The sequence below is a fragment of the Lethenteron reissneri genome, chromosome 51, assembly GCF_015708825.2.
Source record: "Lethenteron reissneri isolate LAM-NWPU_2019-01 chromosome 51, ASM1570882v1, whole genome shotgun sequence".
Lineage (NCBI taxonomy): Eukaryota > Metazoa > Chordata > Hyperoartia > Petromyzontiformes > Petromyzontidae > Lethenteron > Lethenteron reissneri.
The window spans coordinates 12083734-12098324 of record NC_083829.1 but is presented as its reverse complement, the minus strand read 5'-3'; the positions used below and the strand labels follow the sequence as shown (position 1 = coordinate 12098324).

The window sequence follows — 14591 nt, the reverse complement described above, 5'->3', positions numbered from 1 at the left end:
TTATACGGGGGATCTTTGTCTTTGTGTGTTGAGTTAGTGTTTGACCGAGTGGGTGCGTTGTTGTGCTGTGAACTGTGGTGGGTGAACTCAGTGCGATGGATGAGATGACGGGAGTGTCCGCTCAACGTGTGTGAAGGAGAAATCAATGTCGTGTTAGACATCCCGTGTAGATACTGAGCTATGACTGCACCTTCGACTTGATGAGGTCCCACGTGTAATGGATGACACAGAGCGCTCCGGTTCTTCCACAGCCAGCGCTGCGCACGCCACGCACATGGAGACGTTATACAGTCGAGCCCGATCCAATTATAGACACTGTTCAAACACTAGGGAGACATCGCAATGCAGGTTTCCCTCGCTCTATGCGGCAGCAGTAGTATACGCTTTTCCAAAAAAAGGGGGCACAAAGCGAAACCGCCGATGACAGCTGCCTGCCGAGTAGCGCGGGACACACGCAGTAGACGCAAAATACTCGCAGCAATATTGTCCCACGTCCGTAGCCGCATGTGAGTGAATTTGAAGTGCATAATCGAGCGAGTTTTGGCTAGAAATAGGTTGGCCGCATATACAGCTTGAAATCGCACAAACCACATAGAGCGAGGGAAACCACCAGAGAGAAAACGACGTCGGCATTGTATAGCCACTTGCACGTCTCATAGCCAGCCTCAAATCACGTATCGTCCATTAATGCTCTCAGGGTGCACAATGTGCAGCATCGCTGTCACAACCTTCAACCGCCTGTTGACAACAATATGGCCATTAGAAGTCAGTGGGGTATTTGTAGATTGCCCTGCACACCACGCAAAATATACTCGTCTCAGTCATAAGTAATGTGGCATTTTCACAAGTGGTTCAGGGCTGTAAACGGGATATCAGCACTGGCTCAATGCTGGCTTGAGCAGGATATGGCTCTCACTTTGTGCATTGATTTGGCCGATAAATAGTCAGACGTTTGCAATAAAAGCAAAGCTCCGCTCCGTGTCTCCACAGGAAAATAACAACACGTTAAAGGCCATCGGCGTTTTGGCTGTCCAGACCAATGTTATCCGCCAGCATCTGTTGACGTGAGCAAACTCTGGACCGGTCTCAAACCTCATGGGTCTCACCGGCAGAGCCAGACGTGATCAGCAAGAGTACTCCCTGTAAACTACGGGGCCTGGTCCAACACAACACCAGCGCAGTACATAAACTCATCACGCATCGCCGTGGAGCATCGTGAGTGAAAGCAAACACGAGCAGACATATTTCTTAGTCCATCGAACTATATTGGCTCTCCAGAGCAATGTCGTATGTTGAACTTCTTTCGCACCGTACATAGCCAACCGTGCTAATCGGAGGTGCGGGGGAAGGACAACACACTGAACACATACATATGGGGTGGCCCAAAACTCAGGACACATAGGGTTATTATATATATTTTATTTTAACAAATGTTCGAATTGACTTCAATTAACACTCATTTAGAACTCTTCTTAACATTAAAACTGTGTAATCTTTGAACATTCATCAATGTTGTTTTGCCTCAATTCATTCCGGGTTCTTGGTCGGGTTTTGTAAACAACGGATGTGAGGTGACCCCACAGGTGGGAGACAAATAGATATTAATAATGATAACAGACAACATGTTAAATAAAAGAAACAAGTGAAAATGTTTGATTGTCAGTGTAATAATAAGTGGAATAACCCCACGTGTTCTGACTTTTGGGCCACCCTGCACACACAGTCATGTCCTAGAGATTTGGTTGCAAGTGATGGAGCCACTCAGTTGCAGATGCACCCACTCACCCACCCAACTTCTCACTCACACTCACTCACAAGGACACGCTCCATGGTTTAACATTGATTTATGTTTGTGAAAAAAAATGTGTATTCGTCTTGTGCCACCGTTGTCCTTCCACTGTTTTCTATTTGCTTCATTGTTGTACTTCATTTGTTTTGCTTTTGTCATTGTGGTGACCGAGGTCACTCTGGCAATTGAGACTCCCTATCGTGGCCTCTTGATCTCTCTCGCCTGGTCACACAAAATCAACTGAGCAGCGAGACCAGACGCACAGTGGAGGCAGTGGCGGAACTCGTCTCCTCGAGACGCACGCCGAGCACGGGAGGACGAGGCAGACCCCCGGTCGGCCTGGCTTCCGTAATCATCGACACTCTGGGATCGCAAAACTGAAAGTTCTACTGGAGCGGTGCACTTCCATCGCTGCTGTTGTACGGCTCGTAAACCTGGACGTTACTCCAAAGGGATCCTGCGTTGGCTCCGATCTCTTTGCAAGCGATGCCAAAGGCGCCTTCCTAGGGGTCGATGCTGCCGCAAGCGCCAATGCTGGATCCACAACAGGCTCTGCCGACGATCGGACGCTCCGATCGGAGGAGGCGGCCATTGTTGCGCCCGGGGGTCTGCCTCGTCGGCGGTCGACGTCCCAAGTTGATTACGACCCCCGCACTGGGAGAGGCGCCGTCCCCCCCGGGGTCGCCCCCCACCCCCCCACCCCAGCCCACCCACAAACGCACGGATCGGACAAATCGCCAGCGACGCCGGAAAGGCAGACGGAGAGCGGCGGTGGCCACGCGGGCGGCGTGATGGACCTGCGCTGGCCGTTCGCGACGGGTCGAGCGAACGGCGGTACCTGCAGTGCATGCAGATGGGGCTGGCGGCTGCCCCCTGCTTCCTGTGGATGTGGGCGACCATGCAGAGGATGCTGTGCGGAGACTCTGGGACTCCGTGGTCTGGCCATGAAGGAAACTGGAAATGGAAGATTTCCCTGGTTTCCTGTAGCAGAGGTGGGGATTGCACAAGCACCCTTTCAACATGGAGAAGGAACATCGTGGACGGTACGCCTTTTTCACATTTCTGTTTCTCACATCCTATGAGCCACGCGGCCTTCTAGGGAGTTCATAATTTCACCAGCGTTCGTTCAACGCAAGCAAAACTACGGACTGGTCTCGACATTCATTATTTCATCAGCAGTTGGGTTTGGCTTGAAACCAATGCTGGTGAACTGCCAGAATGTATAGGCAAGGACCTCAAACGTACAAGAAGGTTTCACAGTTAAAAGCTGGTAACTATGAATCCCCTTATTCACAGACGTCCGATAGGGGTGGTTCATTAATAAACACACGAGCGGTAATGTTCTCATCATCAATCATAATTACGCACTCAACCAAGTGGCTCAGCTGGTGCCAAACTCCCCCTCCCAAGCTCTGCAGTCCTCTTCATATTAAGGTGTTATTGGTCTATTTGTGAGTGTTTACATCTGGGAAAAACCTGGAGCACCCGGAGAAAACCCGAACATGTGGAGGGGGCAACTCTCGATCCCACACAGACAGACCCAGTGGGGTCCACAGTTGCCGTACGGCACCTCTCTGACACCCACCGGAAGGGAGTTTCACAACATTCGTGTGATCCACCAACCCTCGCTGCTGCCTCTCCGTTCTGGGTTACAGGCCACGTGCGTGGCCACCACCTGCCTGGATATCAGCAGTGCCATCAGCAGTCGTAAAATGCCTTCAAATAGCATCACAGCGATTACCATCACTTCATCGCCATGATGACTACAGGCAGTAGCAGGTGGTAGTCACAGTAGTAGTAAACTTATTATTAAAACCAGGTAATCTGGTGATGCTGCTACTGCGTTGGCAGTGTACACAGGCACAATTAACAAGAAAAAAACACAATAGCACCGTAAATACATTTTAAAAGAAGAATATACAAATATATAATTATATAATTGGTGACGTTTCGAGCAAGGGTCCTTCTTCTTGATGTGCTTTGAAGAAGGATCATTTCCTCACACGTCACCGATTATAATGTCAGTGCACACGGCCTCACGCCCGCGCAGGAGCGACCTGACCACAACTGATAGTTCAACGAAGTGGCTAATTTCGTGGAAATGTATAGCAGCAAAATACTCTAAACACATGTTGATTCTAAATGTGGAGTGGAAAACCGGAGGACCCGGAGAAAAATCCACCTGACCATAGGGAGAACATGCAAACTCCAAATATACAGTAGGCGTCAGGGTCGGGATCGAACCCACGACCTCCTGCACACCAAGCGAGTGAGCTAACATCTCACCACCACGGCGCCCGATGTCAGCGATGTATCCCTACTCAATTACCATTTGCGGCCCTGAGCCAGTGGTGAAGATTCCACATTCCTATGATGGAATCGGTGGCAGCCCCAGGTACACGTGGAACAAGCTGAGGCATAGGGTCCCCAAGGAGGTCAAGGAACCCCTGAATATTTCAATTGAATTCTGACACGGCCGGAAAGTGGCCATTTATTCAACACTGACTGTTAATAAACGCCATTATTCTTTTAAAAAGTTACTTGTTACCGTACAGTAAAGTATATTTACTTTATTATTCACGTACAAGCTTGGCAGTCAATTTACATGAAGAGTCGTTACAGTGCAGTGCTGAGTTATCACTTGAAACGCGCAGCTGTATTTGTTCACTCTCGCAGAGAGAGAATGGACTCAGAGGCGCAAGGAGGAACCGATGCCAACAATTTCCCAAGCTCTGCGGTCCTATCTTCATAATAAGGTGTTATTGGTCAATTAATGAGTGTTTATGTGTGGGAGAAAACCGGAGCACTGGGGGAAAATCCACGGGTGGCGAGGGGGAAACACTCAATCCCATACAGACGAAACAGGTGGAGTCCACATTCCTGCTGTACCACCGTCTCCTGGCAGGGCCAGGTTCTGATTCGTGGAGACCCACGGGGCGGCAGTTTCACAACACCTGCACAATCCGCCAACCCTCACGCCTGACCGGCGTTAATGTGAACAGTAACGGGAATGCACCGTACAGTTAACCTTACCTCTTTGAATGTGACCTTCAGCGTACGAACAAAGTATCCTTTACACGCATCGTCCGTTTCCTGTGTGTAAAAAAGGAAATAGACAGAGCAACATTACATCTGAGTAATCGTGACGCAGGCATTCAAGGTGCGCCCCTGCGATGAATCGGTCCGGCCATTGCCGTCGGAAGGGGCCTCCTCCACTCGAGGGAGCTGAAGCGAGCGCCTCTCTCGAAGTGGCCTCCGCTTACCCTTCCACGCCGGCCAGTACATCTTGTATACAAAGCCTCGCAACTGGTAGCAGGCTCTCTGATTGCTATCAGCTATAGCATCACACTGCATACGAAGCAAATTACCCGATTCGCTGGTGATTGGGACAGTATTGGTGTGAGTGTTTATCATGAGATTTAAAGGGATTTAAAGTTTTAAGCCGAAGCTTCCCGATGAGTAAAACTAATCAACCACCAAGTTGAAATTAACATTATCCTGCTTTTCGTATTTGCAACTTGGAAGCATAGATTTAAATTAAATGTGTTCCAAATTTCAGCTGTACAGCCCTTCTAAAACAGCATTGCAATTTACACCAGTCATTCCACGATGACTAGGCATGTACAATAAAATCGACAAAGTTATCCTCGTCAGGCGTGTAGCCATGCAACGCGTGTCATGTCAAAATCCTCGGATGAAACCGTCCGTGGTCCGTCCGGCGGTGGCGATGCCCCCTGCCGTTCCGCCACCCCCCCCCCCCCCCCAAGATTTGTGGAGGAGGAGCGTCGCTTTACTTTGGAACGTTGTGAGGAGTGCCGGCATGACGCTCGTCGCTAAGCGGCACACTCCCACGACTGCGCTCGCCACAACGAGATGAACTTCTCATTGGTTGGGAGTCGCAATTAGATTCAAGAATCGGTGACTTTTAGTTTTCCCTATGGTATTCGAGCCATTCTTACAAGGCTATCACGAAGGTGCTGCTGTGCTTCAAAGGCAAAGCCTGCAGTAGTTTCACGGTAGGGCTGGGCGACATTGCTGTGTTATCCCGAATTGAGAAATTTCGTGGTGCGATAAAAAATGTGGGCGGCGACGGCAGCACGCAACGGCCTGCTCTTGCGAATGACGCGGAATCTTTGGCGTCGACCGTGAAGCGGATGGCACGAATTTATGGTGAACGCACAACTAGCGGCATTAGCCAGGGCGGCCTGCCGGATTCAAACCGCGAACCACCACGACGAGCGGCGACCGCACTGCCGTCTTTGCGGTGCGCATCGCCCACAGCGGCCGCGCGCTTCCAACGACCCGGCCACGCCGTACCCCCCGGTGGGCCGCTCGACGGCCCCCAGGACGCGAGGGGCCCCCGTGGGTGGGAGATTGGACTACGCCACCTGCCTGCGAGGGGATTGCCGCTCTGTCTTGCTTGCTCCCCTCCATGGAATCCTGCACGAGAGGGCAAACGAGCGGATCACTCGGCGGCCGATGCAATTCGGACGGCACACACAGACGTCGGCGGGGTTTGCACCGGGCGCGACCTGGACGGTCGGCACAGCATTAGCGACTCGCATCGCTCAACCGTTACCCTCACCGATGTGCGTCGTGTGAAATGACAGCTCTTGTAAATAAACATCTGACTTGTTCTACTCTTGCGCACGATGGCAGCGATAAGTTCAAGAGCTAGATTCCAATGTCTAAGTCTGCTACTGGTCACGACGAGGGGGCTTCAGAAGAGAGTTTGTCATTTTGCTCTTCGTCCATTGAAGGAGCGCAGACCGTCGTGTGGGTCGCATGCTCACAATCGCTCGCACTACTGCGGCTTGTCTTTAACCAGAAGGTGGAAACCGGTCCAGAGTGTGCTTGCTTGCCTGCTTTAGCAAATGCTGCTTGATAATATTGATCTGGAATGCCAATACACTGATGGACTAAAATCTTGTTGTTGTTGTTTGTATTCATATATGGGGACAAAACAGAGTTCTAGCTTATATTTGCTTTTTACCCATGACGCTTCGCAAAAATGCGTAGTGAGCTTGTTTTAGCAAAGTCTGGACCCCCACCATACAAATGTTGACATTTCTATAATATGCTGATCAGGGCTGTAGCCCGGCAGCAGCGATCACGACGTGTGGAGGCGTGAGGTGGTGCGTGGCCTAGGGCCTGTGTACTCACACACTCCACGAGGAAACTGCCGTAGGTGTTGGGCTTGTTTTCTTCGGCCCAGTACATTTCACATTTTCTCTGCAGGGAAAAAAAACATGCAACCATTCACAACGACTGTGTACCGTGTATATTGTACAGTGTATATCGGTGGCCATGCAGTATGTGGAGGCAGCAGCGAGGGTTGATGGATCAGACACACACACAGACACACACACACACAGACACACACACACACACATAGAGCGCTCTGGTTAGAGAGCTCTGATTAGAGATCTCTGATTAGAGAGCTCTGGTTAGAGAGCTCTGGTTAGAGATCTCTGATTAGAGAGCTCTGGTCAGAGATCTCTGATTAGAGAGCTCTGGTTAGAGAGCTCTGGTTAGAGAGCTCTGGTTGGAGAGCTCTGGTTAGAGAGCTCTGGTCAGAGATCTCTGGTTAGAGATTTCTGGTTAGAGAGCTCTGGTTAGAGAGCTCTGGTTAGAGATCTCTGGTTAGAGAGCTCTGGTTAGAGAGCGCTGGTTAGAGAGCTCTGGTTAGAGAGCTCTGGTTAGAGATCTCTGGTTAGATAGCGCTGGTTAGAGAGCGCTGGTTAGAGAGCGCTGGTTAGAGAGCTCTGGTGACAGCGCTCTGGTTAGAGAGCGCTGGTTAGAGAGCTCTGGTTAGAGAGCTCTGGTGACAGCGCTCTGGTTAGAGAGCGCTGGTTAGAGAGCTCTGGTTAGAGATCTCTGGTTAGAGATCTCTGGTTAGAGATCTCTGGTTAGAGATCTCTGGTTAGAGAGCTCTAGTTAGAGAGCTCTGGTTAGGGAGCTCTGGTTAGAGAGCTCTGGTTAGAAAGCTCTGGTTAGAGAGCGCTGGTTAGAGAGCGCTGGTTAGAGAGCGCTGGTTAGAGAGCTCTGGTTAGAGATCTCTGGTTAGAGAGCTCTGGTTAAAGAGCTCTAGTTAGAGAGCTCTGGTTAGAGAGCTCTAGTTAGAGAGCTCTGGTTAGAGAGCTCTGGTTAGAGAGCGCTGGTTAGAGAGCGCTGGTTAGAGAGCGCTGGTTAGAGATCTCTGGTTAGAGATCTCTGATTAGAGAGCTCTGGTTAGAGAGCTCTGGTTAGAGAGCTCTGGTTAAGGAGCTCTGGTTAGGGAGCTCTAGTTAGAGAACTCTGGTGACAGCGCTCTGGTTAGAGAGCTCTGGTTAGAGAGCACTGGTTAGAGAGCTCTGGTTAGAGAGCTCTGGTTAGAGAGCTCTGGTTAGAGATCTCTGGTTAGAGAGCTCTGGTTAGAGAGCTCTGGTAAGATATCTCTGGTTAGAGAGCTCTGGTTAGAGAGCTCTGGTTAGAGATCTCTGGTTAGAGAGCTCTGGTTAGAGAGCTCTGGTTAGAGAGCTCTGGTTAGAGATCTCTGGTTAGAGAGCTCTGGTTAGAGAGCTCTGGTAAGAGATCTCTGGTTAGAGAGCTCTGGTTAGAGAGCTCTGGTTAGAGATCTCTGGTTAGAGAGCTCTGGTTAGAGAGCTCTGGTTAGAGAGCTCTGGTTAGAGAGCTCTGGTTAGAGAGCTCTGGTTAGAGAGCTCTGGTGACAGCGCTCTGGTTAGCGTTGTGAGCTCACAACCCAACCAGAGGTCACCTCCACCGTCTCTCCAGGAGGGATAAGCTCGGACTGGTTTGTAGGGAGCCAGCAGTTCTCATCTCATGAGGAGACTGGTTCCGGATTTGAAGCTTTAGTGACTGCAAAGATTCATATTCTTAGGTTTTTTTTATTTTGATGTTTTACTTACGTGACTTAACCAAAAAAACCTAAGAATATGAGACTGGTTCCGTGATATTAATCTGGAATTTCCACAACAAGGCTCCCATATTCCCAACGCTCCTCAGGGAATGGGGGCGCCTGTTATTGCGTCCTTGGGTACTGCGCTCGCCCTGTCTTTGTTTACTTCTTTTATTTGTTACCGCAACGGGATCTCGTCTCACGGGGGCTCTCCTCTTCTGGTAATCAACTTGAACGGGGAGGCTTCCGCAACGTTGGTCACAATTCGCAGTCTAACTTCTATTCGGGGAGCGACTGCACGGGTCGTCCTCCCTCCTCCCCCTGCCAGCACGCGGTCCGTAGAGCACACAGGCCTCAAGCAGCGCATCAGGAGAGCAGGCGCTGGGCAGAGCGTGGAGGAGACGCTCGCCGATGGAGACTCCGCACCACCTCATGCCCGCTGTAGCGGCAATCATCATAAACTGCAGTTATAAAGGAACTCACGACGCTGCATATCACAAAATAAATAATGAGATCGCTGGCCATGAGGGGGGAAAACGAACCGAACTGTCGGGAGAATAAATGCGTCTTGAGTCTTCAGGAAGATTGTTAAGCAGCAGCAGCAGCAGCAATGTTACTGAATGCGACGAGGCGCCGAGTTGTACTCGCGGGACGCAGGGAACGGCACGGAAAAACACGGAAACCTGAAGCGAGAAATCACCTCCTTGACAATCGCCAAGCGATCAAGAACAGCCCCACGGAGCCGACGCCAAAACAAGCGGCAGGAATTGCAGCCAAGCACCAAGACCACAACTCACGCCACATCCTGTGCGTGCACGTGCGCACGTTTGTTGTATAAGAACCACACGCACCGTGTACACGTGTGTCCACACTCACACGCACTTGCGCACACACAAGTGCGTGTGAGTGTGTTGTTGGGAGCGGGGAGCGGTAGTGCAGCAGTTAGCGCGCTGCAAACCCAGCGACCCGAGTTCGATCCCCGCTCACGGCCACCAACACCGGTGACGATTATCTGAACCGGTCCTGGGCCTCTCCTCGGTCGACTCAGCCTCAAATGAGTACCCGGTGCGATGCGTAAACATCGCCACTGGGGAGACAAAGGCAGCCGAGCATGGAGCTGGCCACCCACCCACCCCCTCATGTGCCGTGCTGGCCTTTAAAAGGTGCTCACTAACAGCACTTGCCCCAACAGTGTGTTAAGGCTACACGGGGGACCTTTGTCTATTTGTTTGGAGAGCGGTGGCACAGGGATTAGCACGCTGAATTATGAACTCAGGGACCTGATTCCGGCTCATGGCCAACACCTGTGACGATTATCTGAACTCGTCCTGAGCGTCCCCTAGAGCCACTCAGCCTCGAATGAGTACTTGGTATGGTGTGCAAATTTTGCCACTAGAGAGCCAAAGGTGGTCGAGCGTGGTGCTGGTCACCCACTATCTCGTGCACCATGCTGGCCGTCGGGACTGTACCGGTCAACCCTGGGGGACAGGTGGCCACCACATTCCCAGAGCGTGCACGCCGCTCTCCTGCAGAGCTACCCGAGGGGCCGTCGCGGGCGTGAGACGTTTCCCGTCACGCCAAACTGCAATGCGTTGGTGCGTATACAGCGAACCGTTTACGGGTGAGCTACCCTGCGTACACAGCCATTGTACTTCATCGGAACCCTCCAAATTCACAGATCCTCGAAGGCAGCCTATCGTGGATTATAATCGAACGGGGAGAAATGTCTCCAGCCAGCCTTGTTACGGATCTCACGCAAAAAACCCATTGGCAACAGACGTGGCACTGAGCCAACAGAGGCCTGGCACGCAGGAGGGTAATGCAGAACACAGTTCAAGTGCCACTGTGAAGCCTCGCGACAGGCATCTGGTAAAGTGCTGCTGAGGGCAGATGGATCTGCTTAGCCAGGTGTTTGCACTTAGGGTTCTGAGAATCATGAAGCTTCAATGGAAATTCCTAAAGCTCCCGCTGATATGATGCAGAGGTGTGTGACCCTGCCTCTGGGCTGTTTTCAAAAAACGCGAGAAATTACGAATAAAATAACCCGGTAAATTCTACTCGCTGAAAAACGCTGCTCACAAGCGTGTGGATGTTGATAAGCGTTGAGCAGTCTGCAGCACGCGAGGTATGGATGAGCTTACGCCCTCATTGTGGCTCATCAGAGAACCACGGCCAGCTGGATTGACGCGAATAATTCCGAGACGTAAGTCCCAAACCCATCGATGCCACCACACAGCGCCATAGCTTCCGACCGAGATCTCCCTCGGCCTGGCATGCCATAGAGGTGGTGACGTCACAGGCAGTGGGCATGCGATACCGGGAGCTGAATCGGCTTCTGTCGGGGTAAGTTTAAGATATATACTTTTAGATACTAAATGTTTCATATTGTTTGGCCTCATTTCAGATTCACGTGACATTATTGAGATAAAAATTTATAAAATGTGAATAAGTTTCAGTTATCCAGCCACTAGATTCAATCGTCTTTGCTGAGCCAGTGTTGGCACTGGCACGTATTAGCTCGGTTGCTGGAGTGTCAGGAAGTGCGGCCTAGTCGGTCTTGGTGAGGCAGAAATTTCCTTACCTTTGCTGCTTCCACTTCCTGGCAAGCCATGACTATCACCTGGCAGGTAACAGAGTGCACACACACATACACACAGCGTCACCGTCTGAAACAGTCTCGGCATGCATTGGGGTTTTGAGTATTTGTCATTTGATTTTGTACGTTTAGTATTGCTGCTGTGGTTCTTACAGCTCTTGGCCAACATCACAAATGAAGGCGCTGCTGCTGTGTGTAATCCCAATTGAGTACCTGCGGCGTAATTGTTTGAATTTGGCAAATTGGGACCGGTACGCGATGGCCTACTCGTTTTGAATGACTTCACCGCATATTGAGCTCCACTGTGCAGCAGACGGGAACATTATATTTTACGGTTAATACACAGCACAGTATTAACCAGCGTGGCCTGCCAGAATCAAACCTCCACAACAAGAGACGAACTCGCTCCACTGGGCCACGTCACCACCCCTTGTCCTTTCAAGGTAGAGGTGGTGTGAGGTCCGCACACTGTAAGGAATTATCAGGGGACGTAGGTTCGACACCTGGCCATGCATGTGTAGAGGTGATACGCGCTGGGATTAGAGATCGTATGCCAGCGCGTAATGATTGGCTGTGTAGGTGGTGACGTGCGCTGACGGTGGAGGATCAGGGGTCAGCGCGGGGTCGTGGGTTACGGGGTACTGATTGGCTGTGGACGGGTGACGTGCTGAGAGGGAGTGATCGGGTGGCAGCGCGGTGTGATTGGTGGAGGAGTGTTAACACGCGCTGGGGAAAACGGATCGTAGAGAGAGTGCGTCGTGATTGGTTCATTAAGGAGCGATGCTCACGTTGAAGTACGCATCAGCTCCGCCTCTCGTGAGCAGGGGCTATAAAAGGGGATGCACACAGGCGTGAGGGCAGTGTGTAACCAGCGAAGAATGAAGACGGGGATGAAGACCTAGGGCCCTGCGGTACCTAGTCCCGCTGTCCTAACGGGACCGGGACTCTGTGTAACCCAGAGGCGAGTGTAGTGTGTGTAGCCATAGGCGTAAGATCTACACGAGCCGAATGCAGTGTATTGTGTAGCCAGGGACATAGGGTCTACACGAGTCGAGTGTATTGTGTAGCCAGGGACATAGGGTCTACACGAGTCGAGTGTATTGTGTAGCCAGAGGCGTAGGGTCTACACGAGTGAAGGGTATCGTGTGTAGCCAGAGGCCTAGAGTTTACACGAGAGTAGTGGAGTGTGAAGTCGGAAGAAAGGAGACTACACGTTGTATTTTGATACGTAAAGATTTAATAAAAGTGTGTTCCCGTCAAGAAGTTCCTGCCGTCAATTCCCATACTTCAACTGGCGTCAGAAGTGAAACGGTCTTCCAAGCATGGATACAAGGAGGAACCGTCGGACCCACGGGATTGACCACGGGGACAACCTCGACGACATGGGCCAGCTGGCATCGGGGGGTGAGGAAGAGGAGTTGCCCACGGGGCAGGATCCGCCGACGGCGCCGGACGAGAGACGGGGGACTGACGCCGTGCTTCGCGAAGCGCACTCCCGTCTGGCGGAGCTGCTGCTCGCCGCCGCGTCCATCCTGGCGGAGATCAGCTCGTCGGGAGGAGCGGGAACGGCGGCCGACGTTCTGCAGGGTCGCCCTGCAGATTCCCGCCAAAACGATTTGGCGATGGCCGCCATTTCATCTGCACCGACTTTTGGCGGGAACGGCCATCACCACGTGGCAGCGGTTCTCCATGCGCGCCCGCTGACGTCACCAACGCGCGCGGCGGACCGCCATCACACACCCGCCGAGGGGGCCGCCATCTTACACACCGACGGGGCGGCAGAGAGGAAGCACGAGGAGGAGGACGACTTCATCTTTCAGCAGCGCCTTCCCACGTTGTCAGCCTTCAAGGCGGAAGGCGGGGATTGGAGCCAATTTCAGCGCAGATTTTTGGCGCATCAGGAGATGTCCGCCTGGTCCGACGCTACGGCACTGCGGGCACTGCCTGCCATGCTGGATGACAACGCGCTCGCGGCCTTCACGTCCGCACGCAGGTCGGACCGCTCCACGCTCAAGGATGCGCTGGCTCTCATGGCCAAGGTCTATGGTCCTCCCTCGGTGTGCCGCCATCATTTTTATGCAAGACGGAAGGCGGACACGGAGACCGTGCTCGCCTACCGCACGGCGTTGCTTGCTCTCGCCGACGCCGCGTTCCCTCGTATGGACGAGGAGGGCCAAGATGCCATGGTTTTGGAGCAGCTGCTCAAGTTGGCGCAGGACCTGGGGGTCCCCATCAACACGGCCGATGAGACCGATATTTCATCCTTACGGGTCGCCACAAGCATACAAGCGCACGAGGTCCTTCAACGTAAACAGGGAGTCGTCTGCAACGCTGCCGTGGCCTCAACTCCGGGCCCAGTTGTCACCGTGCCCCAAGTCGTCAGCCCACGAGAGGAGGCGTTCATCGCGGGACGACCGGGGGACTGGAGATCGGGGGGTCGTTCGCCTCTGCGAGCGGCCCGCAAGCTGGAGCAACCGAGATCTCCGACGACTGTCATCACCTGCTATAACTGCGGCCTCCGGGGCCACGTGGCCTCCGGTTGCCGCGCCCCACGTCAGCGCGCCATGGGACCGCGGCTGGACGACGACCAAGGCCCCAAGTCGTCCCTGCAAACCCCGGCGAGTCGCGGCACCTCACATGCTCGGCCCGCATACTCGACACATATGGGTCGTCGCGTTGCGGCGGGGGAGAGCCGAGTAGAGTTCGGGGATTCGGTTCGGAGAGGGGGATTCGGCCGGGACCGGGGAGACATTAAATGGTCGGAGTTGGGGCACAGAATAGTGGCTGCCAGAGCGGGTTCATCCGTCGTTACGGGATCTATTGATGGGGTCGAGGTCAGGGTGTTAGTGGACACGGGGGCATCGGCGACTATTATATCGGATCTCATTTACAACATTCTCCCTGTACAATGTCGTCCGCTGCTTCCAGTGGATGTGCCATTTTACGCCGCTAATGGGGGATCGTTGGGCATTATCGGTCAGATTAGGGCGTCTATTTGCATTGGGGATATCAAATTGTCGGGACCCGTTTTCGTTTCGTCCTCCCTGGCGGTTCCTTGTCTATTGGGCACAGATTTTTTGGCAAAAATGCCCATCAAAATTCTCATTGATCAGCGTTGCATTGAACTACCATCGGGTCGCCGTATTTCATTTTTGACGAACCCTACTGAAATTCGGACGGCGTGCGCTACGATACAAGCGTTAGCAACACAGACCGTGCACGTGCCCCCGGGTTCACAAATGTTAATTCCCCTCCGGTTGCGGAAACCATGGGTGAGGGAGACCTCGGATCAAGGCACGCTTTTGGGT

At 52.6% G+C, this 14591-nt stretch overlaps 1 protein-coding gene across 5 annotated transcripts in view; it reads right to left on the bottom strand.

Moving 5' to 3' along the window:
- The window catches only part of LOC133355528 (tyrosine-protein phosphatase non-receptor type 18-like), a 57715-nt gene that overhangs the window by 15961 nt on the left and 27163 nt on the right, over positions 1 to 14591 (bottom strand). For 4 of the 5 annotated variants that reach the window (XM_061572859.1, XM_061572858.1, XM_061572861.1 and 1 more), the window contains 6 exons: positions 11269 to 11307; positions 6953 to 7021; positions 6182 to 6229; positions 4823 to 4882; positions 2628 to 2770; positions 191 to 257 (listed from right to left, as the gene is read on the bottom strand). In XM_061572859.1, coding sequence (XP_061428843.1) covers positions 191 to 257; positions 2628 to 2770; positions 4823 to 4882; positions 6182 to 6229; positions 6953 to 7021; positions 11269 to 11307 — 426 coding nt within the window. The remainder of the gene's footprint in view (positions 1 to 190; positions 258 to 2627; positions 2771 to 4822; positions 4883 to 6181; positions 6230 to 6952; positions 7022 to 11268; positions 11308 to 14591) is intronic. The other variant, XM_061572860.1, reaches the window with a different exon arrangement.